The sequence below is a fragment of the Zophobas morio genome, unplaced genomic scaffold (genome assembly GCF_036711695.1).
Source record: "Zophobas morio isolate AGI-343-1 ecotype UQ-CSIRO unplaced genomic scaffold, CSIRO_AGI_Zmor_V1 ptg000014l, whole genome shotgun sequence".
Taxonomy (NCBI): domain Eukaryota; kingdom Metazoa; phylum Arthropoda; class Insecta; order Coleoptera; family Tenebrionidae; genus Zophobas; species Zophobas morio.
In genome coordinates this window covers 8,534,654-8,559,508 of record NW_026972119.1, presented here as the reverse complement: position 1 = coordinate 8,559,508, position 24,855 = coordinate 8,534,654, and the positions used below count along the sequence as shown (strand labels likewise).

General features: G+C 34.9%; 1 protein-coding gene across 2 annotated transcripts; it reads left to right on the top strand.

The window, feature by feature from the left end:
* Positions 1-4,210: 4,210 nt before the first annotated feature.
* Positions 4,211-6,317, top strand: LOC135128961 (heat shock 70 kDa protein-like). Of its 2 annotated transcripts, none has more exons than XM_064056040.1 (3): positions 4,211-4,261; positions 4,349-4,569; positions 4,630-6,317. In XM_064056040.1, the coding sequence occupies exons 2-3, from the start codon at positions 4,365-4,367 to the stop codon at positions 6,282-6,284; spliced, it is 1,860 nt and encodes a 619-aa protein (XP_063912110.1). In that variant the 5' UTR covers positions 4,211-4,261; positions 4,349-4,364; the 3' UTR covers positions 6,285-6,317. The 2 variants fall into 2 exon arrangements, with proteins under 2 accessions (XP_063912110.1, XP_063912111.1); XM_064056041.1 differs by having other exon boundaries at positions 4,251-4,569; positions 4,630-5,349; positions 5,406-5,496.
* The last annotated feature ends 18,538 nt before the right edge of the window (positions 6,318-24,855 follow it).

Below are 24,855 nucleotides of genomic sequence, written 5' to 3'. Positions count from 1 at the left end.
CGGATGATGTCATCGCAGCCTCGTCACTCAATGCCTTCAAGAACCGACTTGACGCCCACTTTTCTAATTCTTTCTAGCTCTTTTTAAATTTATATTATTATTGTATTCATATTTATTTATATTATCTTGTATTAATGCACACTCTGACTTTGTAATGAAGTGCATCGGCATTTTGCCGCCTTACTTCTACTTCTATAATAATAATAATAATAATAATAATAATCTAGTCGAACCTGGAAAACATTGTTTGTTTGGGTATTATTAATTTTATCATAAATATGTTTCTTTAAGGTCTATTATTAAGTGAAGCACATATTTGTAAAAATTTGTTTCATACTATTTTTGCGATATTTTGTTTTGTTTAAATTTGGTGAATATTAAGAATAAAACCAGTTTGTCACCAATATATATTTTTCACTTCGACAAGATTAACATTTTGTTGGAATGCAGATGTATGCCCATTACTGCCTATGAAAGTGCAAATTTTGTTCCAAATATCTGTAATAATTAAAGAAAATGGGTCTGAGTTGTTTTTTTTGTAACTTTTTGTGGCATTAATAAAATATTAAGTATACAAGGTGATTGCGAAATACATGCAAAAAAAAAAATCGGGAATAGCTTACAATATGATTATGTCACTGGCAAAAATTCACGGTCCTAAGTGGTAGCAGTGTCTAGAAAAAATTATTTGAAATTAAATGTAAATTGTTATACGCGCCGCTGGTAATGTTTCGTGACCTACATAATTACTGCAATGCATGGGCAGGCGACTCGGATTAAGAACCAAAAAAGTAACTTTATCAGGCACTTTTTTAATCGCAACGTGAAAAACACAAAAAGGGCCAGTCATTATCGAGCGGTCGTTGAAATCGGTGTATGGTCCAGTTTTCCAATGCAGAGTGTGTCGATATGGTAATTTGTGTGCGCGAACATTTGCATCAGTGGTACACCATCTCCGAGATCATGGTACCTTCAACCTCAAACTCACGATCGTGGTCGTGATGGGACAGAAAGAAGAAATTGGATTTTCGCAGCTTGTAGTGCTTGCTACATTAAAAGAACACGGTCACATTCATACCATGTTGACAAAGTGCACGGTTTGGAGCCCGCTGATTGTCCATGTTGTGTAACTCACTTTTTGTCCGAAGGAACTCCACATAGTCGTCAACAAGTACGATTTCAAGAGACGGTTTTCGATAAATGTGTATCGGTTGGATGAAACAATTCGTTTGTGGAAATCAACAGTATCCAGGAATTATCGAAGAGCTTCAACAAGTGAAAGTGGCAGCCGCTACTCCGGTGTTTTTTTACCTATCAACAAACCTCTTGCGACGCTCTGACGCCTGTATTGCTAGTCAAGGACAACATTTTCAACATTTCTTGTAAAAAGGTAGTAGCATTCTAAGTTGCTCTTATTTCTGTTCCAATAAACAATGTAAAATCGTTCTGACAAGGACCAAACATCCGTCAAAATCAAAATTACCAAAAAACTTTCACACTGCCCTTTAACGATGAATGAATAAATGAATGAACGAATGATAAGTAGCAAAAAGTCGGTTTTACTTTTAATTGAAACTGAAAGTGTTTAGGTCGTTTTTATTCGAACGTTTTTCCAACTCTGTTTACAAGGTGGCTCGTATCGAGTGTGGTTCATGGCGGTTTTGCCCCATTCGATTTTTAATTTGTTTTTTCTATATTTCGGCTCTACTAGAGTGGGGGATGCCGTGGTTAAAATATTTGCATATATTTCGCAGTCATTCTGTATATATTAGCGCTACAGGCCCTCTAGGCTCTTGGCTTCTATGGTGCCAGTTATTTGTTTCCATCTTTTTCAGTTTGTGACTACACTTTTCCAGTTTTTCACTCCATTTGCTTTCAGATCCTTCTGCATCTCCTCTAGGGATTTCTTTCTTGGGCGTCCTGTTCTTAGTTTCTCACCCCTTCCTTCTTCTAATAATCTTTTTGCTATTCTTTGTCCTGGCATTCTAGTTATGTGTCCTAACCATCTGATTCTTTGCGGTCGAATTTTTTGTGTGATAATTGGTCTTCTATACAGGTTCATGACTTCCTGGTTTGTCCTTCTTCTCCATTCTCCTTCTGTACTTTTGACCCCTGCGAAAATTTTTCTAAGTATTTTTCTTTCACATGTTTCTAATTTCATTTTGTCTTGTTTATTCAGTGTCCCTATTGCACTTGTGTACGTTACCACTGGTCTTATGATTGTTTCGTACATTCCTATTTTTGATTTTCGCGGTAAATTTTTTCTTTGCATAATTGATGTTAGACAAACCATTGCTCTGTTGCTTTTTAGCATTCTTATTTCTATTTCCTTTGCTTCTATGGCTTTACATATTATTGTGGCTCCTAGGTATATAAATTCATTTACTTTTTATGTCTTGTATTCTTTCCTGTCCGGTATTTCTAGCTTTTCCATTGGTTCGTATAACATGCTTCGGTCTATGGAATCGCAGGCTTGTTTAAAGTGTATGAAAAGGATGTGCAGGCTTAGGTTTTGTTCATAGCTGCTATTTTGGATCGTTTTTAGAGTAAAAATCTGATCTATTGCTGATCTTCCTGCTCTAAACCCTCCTTGATATACTCCTACTGTTTGGGTGGTGTATTGTCTCAATTTAGTTCTTATGATTTTTGCTAAGATCTTATATACTACATCAAGTATGGCTATTTCTCTGTAGTTTTCACATTCCGTTGCGTCTCCTTTTTTAAATATGGGGCAGATAATGGCGCTGTTCCATCCTTTCGGTGTTATCTCCTCTTGCCATATTCTAAGTATTAGCTGATATATTCTCTTGGTAAGTTGTTCGGCTCCTATTTTCAGTAGTTCTGCAGGAATTCCATTTTCTCCGGGGCTTTTATGACTTTTCATTTCTTGTATCATTCTAATAATTTCTTGTCTTGTTGATTCTTTTATTTTTCTTGTTTCTCATTGTTTTCTTGTCTACTTGTTTTCACTACTTTTGGCTGTTGTTCTTCCTTGTCTTGTCATTTAGTAGGTCTTCAAAATATTCCGCCCATTTGTGTAGTTTTTCTACTGTGTCTCCAATCAGTATACCGTTCTCGTGCTCGTGGTCTGTCTTGTCTTCCTGACTTCTTGGTAGAAGTTTTGTATGTCTTTGTTTTGGTAATGTTTTTCTATTGTAGCCATTTTTTTTTTCAAATGTTCTCTCTTTTTCCGTCTGCATATTTATTTGGCTATTTTCATTTTTTTTCGTTCAGGGTCGTCTTAAAATTCCACTTTTATATTTTAAATTATCATGGTAAATCGTATTCAGTTTTCACAATCTTAAAATTTCGTTTTTCGTTATTTACTCTCACGTTATTCAAAAACTATAAAAGGGCAATATAGCTCAACACTACTGATTCTAACAATGTAACTGTCACTGTAATGGTGTTTTTATATTTCTCCCAAAAAATATTTCTTTGTTACTTGCACAAAACTTGTGTTGAAATTTTTGTCATGCCAGTCTTTTTTAAGTGGATTAGTGGCAAATTTGTAGAGCATACTTAATCTAAAATTATCTTTGTAATGAAGGAACAATATATAGATGCGACACACTGAGTTAACATGCCGTATCCCAGACATGGCTCTTGTTCAAAAGTTTTCATCTCAAAAACAAAGATCGTTTTCAAATACTTTTTCATTACAAAAAACACTTTACACCAGAAATTTAAGAACACTAATACAATAAAATCTATATTGTTAGAATCAGTCTTCGTGTTTGGTAATATGACAGTTAAATAACAAAAGTTGGAAAAGTTTTTGAAATATGACTAAAAACCAAAACAGGCGGTTTAAAAGTTTGGAAATTCAAGAAATAATTTGTTTCATTACAAAATTTTATTTACAAAAATAAAACTGTAAAACGAATAGAAGCGGAATAACAAAAACTTTATGATAAATTGTGTATCAATTTCTTCAGACATCGGTATATTTTTTCATAACTGAGAACACCGCTGCGAAATCTCCGATATAACATGCATTGCTGACGGATTTTGCACGCTGCTAACTCAAAGTGGAGCCCACAATAGAGATTTAATAAAACACAGATCACCTGGTATTTGAGATCAGGAATTGAGGGCGTAATTTCCCACTTAACTAACTACTTGTGCTAATCGGCCGATAAATTTTGTAGATATCTTATCTTTACTCTCACTATTTATCAGCTTATCAAATAAGTGTTATTCAAGATATCACACTCTATAAATTAATATTATTTTCGTAACCAGAAACATGTAACCAGTTGTAAGTTTTCTATGCTGGCATAAAATTTTACTCCAAGCAGTATTACATTTATGCTTGTCAAAATACACAAATTATGTATAAAATAAGGTTATAGATCTCCAGAATGGATGATATAGTGATTGGTATTGATCTGGGAACCACAAATTCGTGTATTTCTGTTTATACGAGAGGTAGAATAAGAATTCTAGAAAATGAAAGAGGAGCAAGGGTTACACCATCTTTTATCTACTTTCCGCCTGAAGGTGGCATTGTCATTGGTGAATATGCGAAAACAATGTCACTGCAGAAACCGGAAAACGGTATTTTTGGTAAGTGAATTAGATATTAGAATAATTGTTAATAATTACTAATGCACGTGGTATTTTCAGAGATGAAGCGACTTATAGGCAGACAGTTTGATGATACATACATTCAAAAAACTTTGGAGTACTTTCCCTTTGTAATAACTTCAGGCGTCTCTAATTTCCCAGTGATTTCTTTTAAGCAGAATAATACAACAATCCAGAAAACACCACAAGAATTGTGTACAATAATTCTCCAAGAATTAAAAAAATATGCTGAAGCGAAGCTGAATCAGATTGTAAACAAAGTTGTCAAAACCGTTCCAGCTTACTTCAACGTCACACAACGAGAGGTCACTTTAGCAGCTGCTAAAGATGCCGGATTTACTGTGCTCAAGCTTCTAAATGAACCAACAGCAGCGGCTTTAGCTTACTACTTCGATAATGATGTAACCGAAAACCATATTTCATTAGTTTATGATTTGGGAGGCGGAACTTTCGACGTTGCGATTCTTAAAAAAAAACCTGATACCGTGGAAGTAATATGCGTGGACGGGGATAGTCAACTAGGAGGTCAGGATTTGGATAATTGCATTTTTGACTATATTGCAGAGGTTTTACGCAAAGATTATCATTACAATGCAAAAATAGATCCAGATGCTAAAAGAAGACTACGTAATAAGTGCGAAGAAGCGAAGAAAGATCTGTCATCTGCTAATGAAGCAGTGATAACCATAAACGGAATGGTACCTAATCATCCTAGAATTATTATTACACTGACAAGGGCCGTCTTTGAAGAGAAAGCCAGTAAGTTATTCAAAAAAACTATTGACATTTTACATAACTGTTTAGTTGAATCAAAGATTTCCAAGCAATCCATTCAAGAGGTAATCTTGTGTGGTGGTTCCACCCGAAAACCCAAAATACAAGAAATGGTTTCTGATTATTTCGGAGGTAAACAGCTAAATAATTCGGTACATCCTGACGAATGTGTAGCTGAAGGGGCAGCTTTGCAAGCTGCTATGTTATCAATTAATAAGAAACAAGATATTGAACTACTGGAGATGGTTGACGTCGTTCCTCTCTCCTTAGGTTTTGGTAGGCTCGGACGTGAAATGGTTGTGATAATTCGCAGAAGTACGAAGATACCAGCTGCAGGATCTCACATATTTGTGAATAGGGATGAAAGTCATACCTCATTTTCTACCGGAATATATGAAGGTGAGCGCACAGATGTAAGGAAAAATCGTTACTTGGGAAAATTATCCATTGATGGCTTATTACCGGCACCTCCCGGACAACGACTTGTAATTTTTACAATGAACATTGATTCCAACGGGATACTAACAGCTAAAGCGGAGGAAAAGTTGTCTAATAAGGTTAAAGAGGTGAAAGTGAATTACACTAGAGGTGACAAGAGTGAGTTTGAGATTAAAAACTCTTTACTAGCTGCAGTAGAAAATCAGGAAACAGATGAAAAGTTCACAAAATTTGTTAAAATTAAACAGTACTTGATTCTGTATTTAATACGTTTCTTGTATAACTTTGACAAAAAGAAATTGCACTATGAATCGATTAAAATATTTTGCGAACAAACACGAAATGACTTATATGACATGGAAGTCGAGCAAGAAGAACGCCTAAAAAATCTTTATAAAGAAGTGAAGGTGAAATGTTATGCAATTGCGAAAAAATATAAATTCGAAAACTTACCTAATGAACCAACATGTCATGTTGTCTAACCTGGAAAATATACTTCGTTTGCGTATTATTAATTTTAGCATAGCATTCATCCCATTTTTGCGATATTTTGTTTTATTTAAATTTTGTGAATATTAAGAATAAAACCACAGGTAGCCATGAACTGTATATTGAACTTCCACAAGATTAACAAATATCTGTAATAATTAAAGAAAATTGTTCCAAGTTGTTCTTTTTGCAGGTTTTTGTTTTTCTTCTCATTTCAACGAATGTATAAATTTATCTTTTATTTGAAGTATAATACGACAATACAAATTATTTGCATTCCATGCTTGTCCTGTTGAAATTTTCATAAGATAATCAACTGATGAAAGTCGTCAAAAGTGAACCAAAACTATTTTTATTATCCATTTCAACAAACTGATTATAAAATTTTATCAATTATAAATATGTCATAAAATATATGCAGTGCTAGTGGTTTAATAAAATCAATTTTATATTTCTCTAACAAGGGTCATATTAAGTTACCAAAGCTAGTAATACATACTTATAATTTGTCTGGTATCTGAAAAGGATTTAATGTTTAAACCGATATACTTTTACGATGATTTAAAAATCAGCTCATCTAGTTACCATAATATTCTCCGAAAACAGAAATTAATATATTCAGCTCCACCTGAAACATATCTGCGGTATTTGTTAAAGTGTACACCCATTATTTTACATTGTTACAACGAAACTCATAATTATCAAAAGTTTATCCACGGATAGTAAAAAAGTATAGGTACTCAGTGACTTTAAATGTATGTTCAAACATCTCCTTTTTATTAAACTTTTTTATTTAGTGTTGTTTTCTTAGCAACACCAAGCACTTCAAATTGTCTTCGTTGGACCTAAACGTATTCAATTTTTCGCACTAAAGCAAAATGCTGTTCTGAATATAAAACGCAGATACTTTGATGTTTGACATGACGCCACTTCGTCCTGTCAAATTCCTTGAATGTGTTTCTCCTCCATGTGTTTCAAAGCTACAGTAATATAATGTTGGCAGGATTTATTTCTATGCTCGATGCACACTTGCTGAAATAATAATAACAATAAACGCGTTCTCATGATAGCAATTTCAGCAGCGAAATAACAGTTACAAACAATGTTTAGGGATCGTGTAGTAGCTGAAAGGAACGAAACGTAAAGGCACAAAATGAGTTTAGTACGTAAAAATTTTGTAAGAAATTCTGGATACTTCGGGAGTTGAGAATCAAGTTTTCTGTATCGTGTAACTGTTTTCACTGCAGACTGAAGTACGTAATAAATAATAATTTTCGTGTTTACGTGTTTTTTAACACAGAAAGAAATTTGTATTTACAGTGATGATATCAATAGGCACTGCGCGTAATTATTACAGTTGACAGTCAGTTAATAATAATTTCACACTAGTTATAGACTAGAGTTAAAGTTCTAGTTATCAATACCAAATTATTTAATAGTTTGGAAAACAAGCGGCAGGCAATATTTTTTTATTATTTTTGCTATTGTTATTACTGTATCAACGTGCAAACAATACACCTGGATTTTTTATTTATTATTTGTGAACCGTTTTCAGTGAAATACATCGACTCATTTTTCACTGTAAATATTTTATAGACACTATACATGCACTACAAATGTATTTTTCCTACTTTTCAGTTAAGACTGACTTGATTCATAATCAAATTATACATTTCATATTCCCCTTTTTTGTTTTGCAACCGCTCGGTGAAATCATTTGAAAACAATTTGTACAAGTTAAACTAAACTTCTTGGACCGGTTATTGCGGCCCGCTGCGAGCAGTACTAAAACAATAAATTTTTGGACAATGGTTTTATTATGGTTACATTTACGGCCTCCTAATAAAATTCAGTGGACAATAAAATCGACCATTTCCTACTGCAAGCAGAACATCTCTGTACGCGGGCTTTGCCTTCTCTTTGATAAAATTATTTAATACCCGCACATATTTAACCCATATTTATTGAAACTCGATGTAATTTAATTTTTTGCTTTTCACGCTTTGTAAATTCACGCCAATGGGATATTTCCGCAAATTTGATTGTTCACAGCAATTGAATTATTTAACGAACAACTGAACGAAATTCAGTTTGGTTTGCTTTCAATCACAGACACGTCCCGCTTGATTGAACGCAAGTGCTGCTGCAAAAACCGTCGACGATAATTAATTTGCTGTTTGTGTTAGCATGCACAAATGTGTGACATTGCGTGTTTCTAGTTAGTATTGGGGAAATTGTTCAGTACATTTGTGTGTGTATACTGGAAAGACGTGGGAGTTACTAGTTCGGGCAAAACTGTGCTAATACAATTACCGGTTTGAAGCTCAAATACAGCCAGATAGAGACAATAGTTGTTTTTTGAAAACTGACAGTTTTCTGAAGCATATTTCTGTAAAATGTATGACGTACAAAAATGCATAAAAATAACGCACACAAAGGAGCAAAGAAAAAAGTTAGAGAAACTTGCTCCAGTCTTGCTGAAAGATTCTCCACATATTTCCCACAAACTTCAGGCACCTACTGCACCTATTGGCAGCCCATCCGGTGCCATTCTGAGGAACTAGAAAGTATAGGTTTGTAGAAAGAAAGGGATGCGAAAATTGTAGCAAGTGAAAAATTGTAGAACACGTCATAACTTATTTTACACAAATATTTGAAATGTTAACCTTAACAACAATTAGTTTAAGTATCAAGGTTGCTAAAAAGTATTAGGTAGTTGAATATATCGGGAACGGTTAGCTCGATCTTCTTGAAATTTGGGCTATACTTAAAAACACTCAAGCTCTATTTTCTGTAAGTTTTTTAAACTGTAAATTTCATTTGTTTTCAAGATGCAACACTAACTTGATTTTTTTAAAGTATCACCGCTAGTGAAATCGTCAATTTTTTAATACAAGATTTTTTTCTGAATTCAGACTGTAACCCATGTGTACACATTTTGAACTAAAACGGCAAATAAAATGATAAATTATTTGTTAGGAATAAATTCTATGTGTACAGAAAAGCAAACTTCTACATAAAAATATTTCAATAAAACACTAAAATGGCACAATTAACAGAAACTGAGCGAATGTAAATCTTGATGACGGTAGGTTATGGTGACAGACGTCAAAGCAATACTGAAATAGCAGCTCTTTTTAATGAAACTATTAAAATTTTAAATGTGGTTTTGTTGATATAATAAATACGTTGAATCTCTGGTCCTCTGAGAATCTATTGGTGTGTTTATCATTCATATAATAATTGAATAGTTTTACGATCTATTTGTTCTCGACAAAGGAATTCTGAAGATCAGTTGACTACGAGGTAATCTGCTATCAGCAGGGAAACTTTCCAATAAGAGGAGGAATTTTTTCTGCACTCTTTCCAATAAATCACAGTCTGTTTTGTAATTAGGATACCATATGAAAGAATAATAAACTAAATGAGATCGAACAAGAAGAAAAATAGAAAATTTTTAGAACTGAAGTTGAAAAATTTAGACAACGCCTCCAGATAAGTCCACGAATCCGTACTGATTTATTAAAAATAAAGTAACAATGATTCTTAAATGTTAGTTTAGAATTGAAAACTACACCTAAATCTTCCGTTTCTTTAACACGAAACAAGGTAGAATCGCGAATAATAGTCAAAGTTCACTTTCCATTTAATATTAAGAAATGTAATGTGACATTTGCCAACATTTAAGACACAATTTGCTTCCAGTTCAGTCATAAGTATAACAACTTATTTTAATTCAAGTGCAGCTTCTAAGGAACTAATTGTTTTAAACATCAGCAAAAAAGTTGGAATGGTTTCGGAGGTTTTCATGGCCAGAAACGTCTTTCGGGTTTGAACCGTACGAAATTTAAGAGAGGTTTCGAGGTGTCGCCCACTTTCGTAATGGTCATTTTCAGGTGAAGGGCGAGAGAACGAGAAGTTCAGTGAAGAAACCAAAATAAAACGTATTCTAAGCGGAAAGGTAGATTATGGGTGGGGATGGTAGAGAGCATGCCGGAGTTGTGGAAATGACTGTTTTCCAAATAGAAGAGGTGGGAGGGAAACCATTTCATGTTTATGTTGCTGGTGGATCTCAATAGCTTCTCGAATTTTCCTATTATGTTAATGCGGAATTTTAAGTAGGATTTTTTAGTAGAACAGGACCTGTATCGTGACGATGTTCTGTTATAGCTGACTTTGAGAAGGAACCGGATTGAATGCAATGTTGATGTTCAGATATTCTCAGTTTAATGGACCGATCAGTTTCATCTATGGAAACTGTATCACATGAACAGGGGATATCATAAATACCTTTAGACGGCGACTCCGGAGGTCTGTCTTTCGGAAAAGGTAGACAATGGATTTGTTTAAAGGGTGGTTTGAAAAAGTTTCTGACGTTTTATTTTTTGAGAAATTTCGCCACAATATCCGTGATTTTGTGAATATTTGGCAGAAAAGCCGTGGGTGTAGGGAATATAGAAATTGTATCTTTGGCTTGTTGGGAGTAAGGACTTGTGTAACACTGAATGTCATCTAGTTAGTTGCCATTGTTAACCAAACTTTGTTGAACGTGATTTAGTTCGGATTGGAGATTTTCAAGGTCTGAAATCGAGAATGCTCTGTGATGATCAAAGGATTCACGACAGAAGATTTTTGGGACGGCTTATGATGATATTCTATATGAAGACAGCGGTCTCTCTGTTTGACTTTTCGATAGACGCAATGACCTAAACTACCGTAACTTCGCCCAAGATCTTCGTTCGCTTCATTTAGAACTTTCAAACACTCTCAGCCCAAGTGATTAGTCCCTCTTTCCACGTAAACGTAGAATTCCAAAACGGTGGTTAATTTCTCGTCGCATCAATTGTCTCCATCTAAAACGAACCTCAGTTTCAAAGATCTTAACTTCTTAATCGCCGTAGTAAAATTCCCTGATAAAATCATCAGTGCTGTTGAATCTTCTATTCGATTCCCTCCTAAACAATCCATTGTCACCGTCCAGTTCGAAACGGTCAAAATTCTCAGCCAGGCCAAAATTCCCAAGGCCTCAATCTATACTAATACGAGTATAACGATTCTGCCAGTTGACAAAGAAAATGCCACTTTAGGAATGGCAGACTGATTGCAAATATTCTTGTGTGTAGTTGTTGATTAAAAATAGGTGTCACGTAATTGTTTATCCAGGCTTTGGGAAAATTTCCGTGAGATAACAAAATCTTGAAAAGTTCAGTGAAGTTCTTCAACATAGTGTTCGGAATGTCATCAACTCCGAGATGGAAGAAATATTTAAGACGACTAATATTTTCAAAAACTTCAGATTTTCTAACTTTTAAAAATCCAGAATCAGCTACTTCATTTATACATTCAAAATTGAAAAAAATAATTATATTCTTCGATGTCCCAATTACTGTCATCCAGAAAAATCGTTTCATTGGTGCATGATTATACCTATCAGTTTAATTTGATTGTTTCCAAACTTTGATAGGTTTTTGTAAAAGTTAGTCATCAGTACTTGTTAAGATAAAACGGATTTTGGCAAATAACAATATATGCCCTCTAAGAAAAGAGAGGATGGGCAGGCTGCTAAATTATATGACTGATTTTAGCAAACGAGAGACTCTCTAAGAACAAAGAGGGCGGGTGGGCGGGACTAGATAAGATAAAACTGCTTTTGGCAAATGACGTACCTGCTAAAAAAAAAGAGGGTCATTTTGCGGGGCTAGTAGCTGCGAAAATAAGACCGATTTTGGCAAATGATATACTCTCTAAGAAAATAGAGGGCGGGCGGGTGGGGCTAGTAACTGCTAAGATAGTACTGATTTTAGCAAATGAGGCATCCTGTAATAAATTTAATTAAACTATTATAAGGAAAAACGCTAGAGGCTCCAAAGTACTTTCAAATTCTTTCCAAACAGGAATACCTAGAATCTCAAGATTGTTTTAAATTTTTCAAAAAAACAAAACTGGGTCTTAAATTAACTCAAAAATAGGTCAGGTCAGAATTTTCCAAAAATAGAACACCAAGTCCTCCAAAATTGTTGTAAATAATTTACAAAAAAAATCTCCATGGACTTCCAAAGTAATACACTATGGGTAGCTAAACACTGCGGCATTCAAGACTTTTTCAGGTTCATAAAAAGTAAAACACTAAAATGTCAAAAGATTTTTTCAAGTTTATCCAGCAACAAAACACCAGATTCCTTTAAATTTATCCGAAAATAAAAACGTAGGGTTTTGAAAATTTTTGATACGTCAAACATTATTTTTAACTGCCTACTCGATTTTTGCTGATTTGCACGTTCGCTTTATATTAGGCAAATACAGGGCTTTTATAAATGATTCTAAGGGCGTAGTTGGCCATGAATTTCAAAAATCCCGCTTCGCTGAAATTATGACCGTGATTATGCGTCATTATGACAGTTCTCACTTGTCACATTAATGTCTAATGTCATTTGTAACCTGTCATTTAAAGTCGACGTTTTATTGTTTTAATGTTTTTCAAGTGCCAATTACAGTAATTTTCGTTGATCCTAGATCAAAACAACACAACACCCGTGGTGGTTGCATACGAAAATTTTGTTTTTGTGCTAGGGAGCGAAGACTGTAAAAATGGTTTATTCTATTGAACTAGAGACTTTCATCCTTATGTCTTGTTATCGAAATGGGACTTCGTAAACAAAGAGTGTCTGTATTCTGTAACCGCTTGTAAGCAAGAATATGTGGCCAAATACCGTGATTTAATAATTCAAGAAATATCGTTAAAGGCCCACATTTGACATGTAATCAACAGATTTGTTCGAACTGGCAGTATCAACAAAGAGAAATCTCGTCGAAGACTTCATCTGAGGACATTGTTGATCATTTGAGATGACTTGAGCAGAATTGAACAATTGAACACCGGGTCCAAAGCATTGACGAAAAGATGTTACAGAACATTTTTGAAATTAAACAGAGAGTGAACATGTGTCTTGAACAGAATGATGAACATTTTCAATATTTACTGTGATGTTTAACCGCTATAAATTTGTTTCTTTTTATCGTAATGAATTAGTTTTATTTTTTAAAAACATATGAAGCGTTTAGGCAACCAGTTATACACATGTGTGTGGCCCATGTGTGATCTTTGTCATGCGTCCTTGAGCATTTAGAAGGGATCTCCGTACAGTTAAATCTGACAGGCGGCACGTTTACATGACCTACTGCGACCCTATAATCATTTATAGACGCCCTGTATTACTGTTGTCAAATGGAATTTTATCAAATTATTACAAAAACAACTCAATCATATATTTGTACATTCTAACTGAAATGGTAATTAAACATGGTCATGGGTCAGGCAAATATTAACTAAACGTTTTAATACTAGTTATTGTGATAATAAATGTGTTGTTTGGTTGTTGAACGTAGCAAAAGAACCAATTTTAAAATAATTATAACTTCACCAAAATTAATGTGAGAAGGAATTTTTTACTATTGTTCCCAGACACACAAGTTGATTGTTGAGAGCGTAGCGGAGACTTAATCTGCCATTTTCTAGACACCCGGTATAGAGATGTTCTAAGATTAGGAAAAAATGATTTTAGACACTCTCATAAGCAGTGATACCTGTGCAAATAAAATCTTCAAAATTTCGAATATTTCAAATTAGGTAAAGGAGTAGACATTTAAGAAAATGTCTAAGATTGGGACTTTATCTAACGTGACCTGACGTGAAGATACGATTTGCTTCATTTTAAAAGTTTACTATTACTAGAAATCAAGAATTAATGTGATCTAAATTTATCTGACCTAACCTACGATAACTTGAGTGGAGTTTACCGACCACAATTTTTTTTAGTTGTATCTAGAGTCAAGCTTTATTGGATTTAAAATTTCTTGGTACATTTGTCAAGAAACCCTTTTAAAAGACATTATTATTTAAAAGGGAGCGGATATGCTTTTCTTTCCTAATAACCCATCTTATTACAATCACATTTAATTCGTGTTGGAACGTGTTAGATTGAGTTTTTTCAGTAACATAACTTTGGTAATTTTGAAATTCTGTTGTAGCCCGAATGTTGTTCCCATCAATTTTCTTGTATTTTGTTAGTGCATGGTTATCACTTTTCTTTAATTAACGGCTTCAATTCTATTATTCGTACAGTTCGCAATAATATATAAGGTATTTTTCGTCATAATTTTTTAAGCTGAATCTTTAAGCGTTTAAGCAGTTTATTTAAGTTTGAATCACGTTACTTTTACCCGAAAACAGTAGAAATTTGTATCATTGTTATCATTTACAAATAGTGATATTACTCATCAGTGCAAATGGAAACTTTAAGAATCTAATCTTAACTATAATCTAACACAAGTATACAAATGACTAAATTAATTCATTACGTAAAGAGGAAAATGATAACAGAAAGTTCGTGCTATCATTGAAAGTTAGTCACTCATCGTCGTGACTTTGTAATTTTTGACAAAGAAGATGAACACAATACATAAACTCAAAGCTATAAACATTTAAAAACAAGAAGTCTTCAATGTCAACTGCAAGTTTATATGCTCTATATTTTATTTTATTAAGGAGTGCTTGCTAAATTTTTTTATATGAATCTAAGGGCTAGTTTCATAATTAAATTAGTGAACACACAAAGCATAGAAATCGATGTGTCATTAATTTACTACTTTTCTGTCAAAATTTTGACGATTAAAGTTTGATGATTGTACCATCATCATGAAATACTTAATATTAATTTAATATGGTTATTGCACCTATGCGGTATGTGGCGACTGACTATCCATCTGTAATTTAAGTGGTCCGGAGTGCTACATAAACTTTTCCGATCAGATTAGAGATCCAATTCACTATATTTTGTGCACTACACCCGTCCGAACATTCAAATAGAGAAGTTACTCAATTTTTCAAGACCTGCAAACGATCTGGTTCGTTATCTATTCATGGACTAGATCTGCTCCAGGATTTATCTCATTATCTGAACGTACTGAACTGTATGTAATTTCAAAGGGGCAGATTGCACTGTAATCGCTAAATCATCGGCTGTCAAACAGACACATTCGCCACAAAGATATGATGGCATTCAGCCTTATCGATCTATTAACAGTGACAACAATAGGAAGTAACTATCAGGCGAAAATTATGTGGCTTGTGGGAGACAGTGTGGTGAAAAATGAATAGGAAAATGCAGGCTGCTTTATTGGGAAGATAACAAAATGATGTACATAACTAGAATTTTAAACGCCCCATTTATCTTTTTGAAGATGTTGTGGCATAGATGTAGCGTGGTGCGTTGGCAAAACCAAAGTTGACGCCGACCAACAGAAACTAAATCGTGCCAGACGTCACTGTTTTAGTGGGGCTTTAATAACCCGACAAAGTAAATCTTCGTCGTATTCTTAATTTTTATTGGTGGGTTGCATTAGCGTGTATCCTTCCGACAAGAGTGAATACTTGTTGCCAAGTTCTTTGGTAGCACGGGCGAACATAAATTATTTCATACTAAGAGCTGAAACTTCGCGTTTAATCTCAAGTGCCCAAAGTGTCGTGTAAAGTAGTCCGCAACAATTTTCCACATAGTTGTGACAAGTTTTACACGTAGTTACACTGGATTGATCTTTGTTGACAAAAACGTGCGTTTTAAAGAGGCTTTGCATTCTCATTTAAAGCTTCAAACGTCTGCTCCTTTGTCGAACGCTTATCTAATTTATTTTTGATGGCTTTTCAGATTTATCGAAGCGGTGGAATTAAATTCCGTGTAGCGTTTGAATCACAGAATCTACCTCGTTTCTCTTTTTATTAAATTTTGTTTAAAACGGGAAAGTACACAAGGAGTGCTGGTTAAATTTTTATTCCAATTAGTAATAAAGCCGGCATAGGAAAGCCCATATTGTGTCGAGCTGCAATTAAAAGTTTACGAATAAATTAGTGCGCGGAAAAATTCTCTGACGTTTTTGATTAATTATGAAGAGTGAATTAAAAATGGACGTGTTTATAGCTTCAGTTGATTCTGGAAATTTTGACCGAGTTGCCATCATTAAGTTGGGCTAGAGCTGACAGGACCAAGGGATTATCCTGTCCGTTTTAATCAGGATGTTCTGATGCGAAGACATTGGAGAGATGAAGCTTTTACTCGTGGGGACTGGAGTCGGTCCCAGGACATTAGACAGACACGGGGTCAACTACGCAGGCTTCCTTGATTCATTGCAACTGCCACTATTTTCTCTTCTTGCTGCTTGATTAATTGTTAAAATATTAACTCAGCGCTTTTCCATCTTGTCACTTGACGGAAATAATCGTCAGGAAAACTGTCTCTTTCGTTTTATTCATGTAACTCAATTCCAGTTGTTCCGGCCGAACGCAGATAGCATTAAATATGTAGTATTTTTTCTTTCATTTATTTCTTGTTAGCGACTAAAACTTTTCCGTATATAAATCTTTATCTTTTACAAATTAAAATTTCATAAATCATTCTTTCCATAACTCGCCTAAAAATGCGTAAATAGTAAAATGAATAAATTATGCATACTGTTTCCGGAGAGAATTTGTGTTTCATTGCACCATAAAATCACCACTGATGGATACAACAACGGGTGTATAATAAAAAAGTATATAGGAGCAGGCGGTCAAAAACTGACGGTTATTGAAAATGACATTGAACAACAAAATAATGTTACATACAAGCTGTACATTTAATATAATTTGAGTTAAAAAGAACAGAAGAAAAGAAGTTTGTATTGCTCCAACAATTATTTTCGGACTAATACAAAAAAATCCGTTTTATGTCCGTCTTTTAAAACTGATGTCATCGTTTTTTCTTTTGATTATTTTGGAACTTTATTAGTCATAATTTTTATTGTAATAGTGTTCATTTGACCAATGGCAGTTTTTATAAACGTTTCACAACTTCTATAATACGAAAAAGTAGTTCCCCTATTTTCTATTGTCTGTTGTCTACATGTCCGTATGTCGCATACTGAGTAAATAATTTCCACATTAGTCCACTGATTGTTGTGAAATTTTCAATACATTGTAAAATTATAGTATAAATTGTAAAAGGTTAATTACAATTTCTCTGAACATCCCCACCAAAAAATTTCTTGACGTCATCTTAAATTTTGCTAAGTAAATTCCGTTTACCTGGGACTTATGCAGTTAAGTTTTAGAAGAAAATTAAGAATCTAACATAGAAATTATAAAAACGCCTTGTGTGAAACTTTTCACACATTTTAAGTCACTAATCACTCTACAATCAAAATTTAAAATGAAATTTGCTAATTTATTAAAAAATTTCGACCTGTTCAATAATTTATTGTTATTAGGTATACTCGTACTTCAGGAGCGAAGGAAATTCCGTTCACTTTCCTCTAAATTTTAAATGTTTCTTTTTAGTTCTCTGAAGAAGTCTTTTATTCTACCCTTAGTGTTATCTTGAAGTGAGTAATTTACATATTAATATTTTTAATAACGCAACCAGTGTTCCGGAGGCCATAAATAAAAATAAAATAAAACAATATAGATATAATACCAGCAAGATTTTAAGAAAAACAGTGTCCCATAAGGGAATCGAAACCGCGACCTTCGCTTGATTAGCAGGCCTCACAGAAAAATTCTCTTACATTAGTATGAAATGTTGTTATACAATTTTGATTTTTTTACGAAACTCTGAATGCTAACAGTAAAAACTCAAGGCGGATTCATAAACTCCAAATATATTCCGATTTGCTGTCTTTGTAGATGTTTATACCCGACTGTGGTTTTGTTGGTTTCTTCTTCGCATTTGCAGATGATTTCGTTCATGAAGATGATGAATAGTAGTGCGCTTAGCACTCCTCCTTGTCTAACACCCTTTGTAGTTGTAAATCTAGTTGATTTCATATTGTGGGCCCTGACTATATTCCAATTGTTTCTGTATAACGATTTTATGGCTTCTAATAAGTTGTTGTCGGCGTTATGTTTTTCTAGAGCTCTCCATATAAGATTTCTTGGGACTTTGTCAAATGCCTTCTGTAGATCAATAAAGCATAGGTAAAGTTCTTTGTCATACTTCTTATATTTCTCCATGCATTGTCTGATCGTGAATATGTGATCTTGAACGCTGTGGCCCGGCCTAAAACCACTTTTTGCATCGTTCAATGAATCTTCTACTGTTGATCTTAGCCTTATTTCCAAAATTCTTTCGTATATTTTTGCTGCCACGCTTAATAATGAAATCCCTCTATAATTTCCGCATTCTTTATAATTTCCTTGCTTATGTACTGGTATGATCGCTGCAGTGGACCAATCTTCGGGGACTCTCCTTGATCTCCATGCTCTTTGTAGTATCTTGTGTAGATATTTAGTGCCAGTTCTGCCCATATATTTGATCATCTCTGGTTTGATCATGTCAATACCTGCCGCTTTGCCGTTTTTCAATGATTTAATTGCCGATGTTACTTCGTCTATATGGATGTCGTTTTTTGTGATCTCAGCTCTAGGTTCTGATACCGTTGTGCCATCGTAGTTTGATGCTTCCTGATTATTTTCTGTTCCTTCGAGCAATTCGGTGAAGTACTCCTTCCATCTGTCGAGAATTTCCGTGGGGTTGTTGAGAATCTGTCCTTCTTTGTTAATGATTTGACTCATTGAATTGTTTTCTTCTTGTCTCAATCGCTTTGGGTTCGCATAGAAAAGTTTTTGGTTGCTTTTTCTGTTCTCCTCCATTTTTTCCCCAAATTCTTCCCACTCCTTTGCTTTTTCTTTTTTAATTGTGTCTTTGGCAATGATTCTGTACGTTTTATATTCCTCATATGCTTCTATAGTCCCTAACTGGTGGTACTTTTTCCAAGCATCTTTCTTTTTCTTTACCGCTTCTTGTGTTTTTTTGTTCCACCAGTGGGTCTTTATCTTCCTTCCCCCTGTTGTCACAGTTCCGCAAACTGACTCTGCCGCTTTATGTAGTATCCCTTTGTAGCAGCCCCACATTTGTTCTAGGTCGTAATCACTATCTCTATTTTCCAAATCTAATATCATTGTGTTTATTTGCCTCTGGTACTCTCGTCTTACTTCTACTTCAGCTAGTTTATATACTTTCGTGCTTTTCTTTGCTTTCTTGGAAGTTCCAATCGTTCTTGGCTCTTCCTGGATTCCTGACTTCGCTATTACTAGGTAGTGGTCCGAACCGAGTTCAGCATTTCTATTTACTTTTACATCTTTTATTAATTTTCTGTGCTTTTTTTTCTAGTAGTACATAATCGATGATTGATTTTTCGTTCCTACTTTTCACTTCTCTTGTATATTTGTGTTCATCTTTGTGTTCGAAAAAAGAGTTTGATATTATGAAACTGTTGTTTATAGCAAACTCAATTAGTCTCTCATCGTTTGTATTCTTTGTTACTTCCCCAAATCTGCCCAGCGAACCTTCTGTTCCTTCTGTAATATTTCCAACTCTTCCATTTACGTCGCCCAATATTATGACAGGATATTTTGCCTCGTCGCAGACACTTTGGACGTCCTCCCAAAATGAATCTTTTTCGTGTTTCGGATCATTCTCGTTAGGACCATATAAAATAATAAGACTGTATTTTCGATCTTTGTTTATTTCCAGTGTTAATGACATAATTCTATCAGATATTCCAGACCATTCTAAAACATTTTTGTTTCTAAATTGTTTTTTGATTATACAACCCACCCCCGCTTGTGTTCTTAAGTTTTCTTCCACCCCTGAGTATAGTATGACTTCATCACCTAGTGTGAGTTTACCTTTCCCCTTTTGTTTGAGTGTGACATTCGCCTTGCGAAATTCGTCCACCAGTTCTTGTTCTTTCTCAGATAGAGTTCTAATATTCCAGGTTCCTACTCTCATACGTTTTCTTGCTATTCCCTGAATTAATCATTGTCAGATTCTTTGCCAAGTTCGTCGTCATTTTCTCCGTTTTCTTAGATGCTTTTGGTTTTATGTCTTGGTATTCCTCTCTATTATTTTCTCCGTTTTGCCATCCCAGTTCCATATCTGCTTGTCTACGATCAGTTTCTGATATCCTACTTTGACATTTTTTCCTTGGTCTCTTTCGTTTTTTGCCACCTTCCTTAGGTTGGCTTGTACTCTATTTTCTTCTTTGGTTAAATCATTATCAATAAACACCTTGGTTCCTTTGAGCTTGGATTTGGCTTGCATAATGTTTTGCTTACCCTCCCGGCTTCCCAGTTTCGCAACAATTATATCCTTTCCTAGTGTTGTTTTTATCTTGGTTGCTTCTATGATTTTAGCTTGGGCTTGAATTGTACTTTGTAGGAATTCAGCCACTCCTTGTTTTAGTGGATCGTTCTGGATATCTGCGCCCTTGATTACTATATTGTTTTTCTTTTCCAATTTTTCTACCCTCGTAAGTCTGGTTTCTCAGATCTCGATACGTGTTATCATTTTCCGGTTTTCCTCTTTTAATTGTTTTATTTCGGAAATGTAAGTTGTTTGGTCTTTCCTTATTTGTTCAACTATCCCAATCAGCTGATTTAGTAATTTCGTGTTTTCCTCGATTCCCGCCATATCTACTTTACTTGCTTCCTTTTTTGCTTGTTGTTTGGGTGATGCTTTGTGTGCTTTTTTCGACTTCTTGGAGAGCACTTTATGAAATTCGTCTTCCCTTTTCCTTTTACCGTCGTCTGTTAGTGACCCTTCAGTATCCGACATTGGTTATTTTCAACAAACCTTCTCGAGCGGAAAGGCCTTCCCGCCACTTCAACAGTTCGGAGCAGTACGACCTTATCTCGGAGGGTTTTTTCTTCCTGCTTACTCTTCTTGGTTTTTTCTTCAGTCCTTCTTGCGTACTTTACTTCGCACTTTGACTTCGCTTACTTGATTTTTATTACCGTTATTACTCGATTAATCGACTTAATAACGGGATCGATGTTGATTTAGACTATATCTTTTACAAGATATTTTCTTATAGAATTCGACCCCCAAACGTTAGTTTCGACACCATTTCATCGATAACTCCTTCCGGTCGATCATCAACTCGATCCAAGGTTATATTTCGTTACACTGGTACCTAGAGTGCCTCAAGTCCGGTCCAAATTGATAAGAGTACCTAATGTAAATTTTGCATACATTTTTGTTGTCCTCTTTTTAAATTTCAATTTTAAAATCCATACAAATAGAAACAGACATGAAACTAAATCAGTCAAAAAGTAAATGTATAATAATATTATGTAAAGAAGTTATACAATGACTTAGGGATTGAGCCGTGAAGGTGCCCAGAGAGACAGTGGAATTTGGAATGCAAGTGGACAAGTGCAGAGCCCCTGTGAAAACCGACCACCGTGAATACCGTTTTGGCTTTTCTGCCTGTTTGCGAACCGTTTATGAATCATCGCCCTCGAGGGAAAAACCGTAAAAATAAAATAAAACAAAAGAGATTTTAAGAAAAAAAAGTGTTCCATAAGGGTATCGAAACCGCGACCTTCGCTTGATTAGCAGGCTTCACAGAAAATTTTTCTTACATTGGTATGAAATGTTATACAATTTTGATTTTTATACGAAACTGAACGCTAAGAGTAAAAACTCTACTACTACCAGGTTGCCCTATCGTTCCCGCGCGATTTCCCGTTCCAGTTTCACTGCCCCCAGGACCAGGAGCTCGTAATTATTTTTGTTTATTTTTTTTCTAAACCCTTCTTGTAATTATTATTTTAGATTAGCCGTAAGATTATTTCAGGCGTGTAGCTGATGGCAGGGAATAAAAACCGGATTTATTGATAGGAAAATTCCCCAGTTTTATTTCTTGTTTTCGCGGGCGTTCACTTGACCACCGGAACTCTATGTCTCTGACTTCAGAGCCATCCCGTGCTCCCTCCCCAGAGAGGGAGATAGCGCCCGAGCACCATCGCTCCCGACCAAAGGCGCCATCCCCGGTCTTGTGAGGTCATTTGCCCAAGCCGGCCAGACGTGTTTCTTTACAGCGGCACTAGTCTGCCCAAGGCTTGGCACTGAGGCACGCCACCCCTACGCGATATCGGCGAAATTCCGGACGGTCACCGACTCGCTGTCTATTCACCGGAATTTCATCGCAAACGACAGAAATTTATATCGCAAAAAAGTTTGCAATGTTATGAAAACCGCATTTCTAAATAAGATTTTGTAAAATGTGTCATATAAATATAACGACATTATGTTATAATGCATAACAAATTTTGTAACCCAATGAATGCTAATATTGTTTAAATAAACAATTATTAAAATAATGTTTAAGGTACTTCGCGTTTTAATCCGAAATGATATGAATGTGTCCCCACACTAAATAAGCGTGATTAGAGTTAGGTATTTGACTCGACCTGACCTGACCTGACCTTAGATATTTGCCAGACCGGAGTTAGTGCTATTCCAAGGGGCGAAGATGGCCACGGACCGAAGTTAAGGTGTCGAACCTTTACTGGAGTTGGGGTTCTCAGTTCCTACCATTTTTCCAGAATCGCCCACTGAAGTACCGGAAGATTCAGGATAGAAAAGCAAGCAGTGGAGAGAAAAATGCATGCAGAAACAGTTAAGCGTAATAAATACTCATGGCCATTTTGCCGAAATTAAACAAGTAGTACATCAATTTTTTTTTCATTTGACTTATCTAGCTTATTCAGGGGTCCTACAGGATTCTATAATTGAACCTCTATTGTTCAAACCGTGATTAATGATTTATGAGCACAACATAAACCTTAGCGATTAACTTGCTGGGGTGAGGTAACACAATTTTTGTTATATCTTTTGTTTCTGACACCAACCAAATAATTCACTCATTGACAACTTGTCCCTCGTATACACTAGTGAGTCTTACATATTCTAAAACCGCCAACTACTATTAATTTCACGAAGAACATTATTTGCTCAATACAGGAATTAGTACCACAGCAATTCAATTTTCTTATTTCGTCAAAGGAACTTAACAGTTCGTATTCCTTACATAGTTTTGGATTAAAATGTAGCTGATTTTTCTATGCAGATGACTTAAACACGTACACGAACAATTGATGGTATTCGCCTGTTACAACATACAATACTCTCATTTTTAGTTCATGACGATTATACCTATTACCTCTAAAAGTATAGTGTGTGATAGGAAGTATTAAGAGAAAAACCTCTGATTTTATTAACATTAGAATTACTATAACTATACTAGATAACTTCTTAATTCCTCCCTTAAATCTTTGAAATATAAGTTGTCACATCAAAGTGTTTCTTTCGAATGCCTTGCAGATGTAAGACAATATGTTAATATACCTAAAAAGTACAGCTACGAGTATGTATTATTATTCGGTATTAAATAGTTATTTATCATGATTAGTCAATGTTGTACCTATTAGTTTTGATATTTTACTAAATAATTTTCGTAATAATTGTCTTATGGCATAAATTATTTCACGCACTACTTGATCTTAAATCATAAGAAGAATTTTATTGTCAAATATTAACACAATTTTTAATAGTTCACAACTTATCTTGGTTATAATAATAATAATAATTATAACCAACATAAATTGTGAACTATTAAAAAAATTGTGTTAATATTTGACAATAAAATTCTTCTTATGATTTAAGATCAAGTAGTGCGTGAAATTTCTTCTAAGTTTTAATTAAACAAAAACGCAAAGTTCTACAATTAGTGTCGAAGACACGACAAAGAAAAACATTTAAATTTCGTTGATTAAAAATTCTTCTAATTTCACTGTTACTCCCTCGTTCGCTACGTAACACAATTAAAAAATACTTCCTTCATTTTTCTTCTTGACTAAGTTGCAAAGCAAATTTGAAATGTATGAGCTTATCACTTACGATTATGATGCACTTGACAGTCTTTTGCTCTCTCAAGCGATCGATTTAATCTTGGTGGGAGTAAAGCGAGTTTGCTTTGAGCCTGATAAAAGCCCCGGTTTCGGTTTCGGAAACGTGGGAGTAAAAAAATAATAAACATGCGATAGAAAATCCAATTAAATGGCCGTCATAGCATCATTTTCGATAAGAACCGATATGGAGGGTTTGCGGGCGAACGAGTTATCAGCGAGATATCGGCGACGTCGTCGTTAGGAAAAAAGACGGCGCGACGCCGGCGGCGTTTTAAAATGAAGTCTGGTTTTTTCGAAAACAGCCACTTTATGTGGATGTGCGGTAAACTGAGCCAGAATATAGCAACATAATAGAGAAACTAATAGTCTTTGCTGCTTTTGAATTTTTACTTGGCGGAACGGCTTTTCTATTTTCTTCTTTGTACTCGATGGCTGGTAAGCATATTGCATTATACTCGCGTGTGCATTCATGGAGATTCATGCAAAGTATGGAAAGAGTGCCGATGCTCCGGAAAGGGATTATGTTTCAGAACGAAAACGGGGCTCGCAGACGCGACGGCAATATCAGAAAGGTCCTGCGATGCGAAACAATAAACCACCCCTCACACAATCCATAAAAGACTTTTGCATGTTGTAAGCTAGGGCGGCATCCTATTGTAGTAATAGAATTACCCTGCTAACGCTCAGAATCAACAAAACCTAATCGTAACTTCACAACTTGTAAAAACAAATTTGCGACGTGACGAAGGATACTGGAAGTCATTGTAACGAGTTCAGAT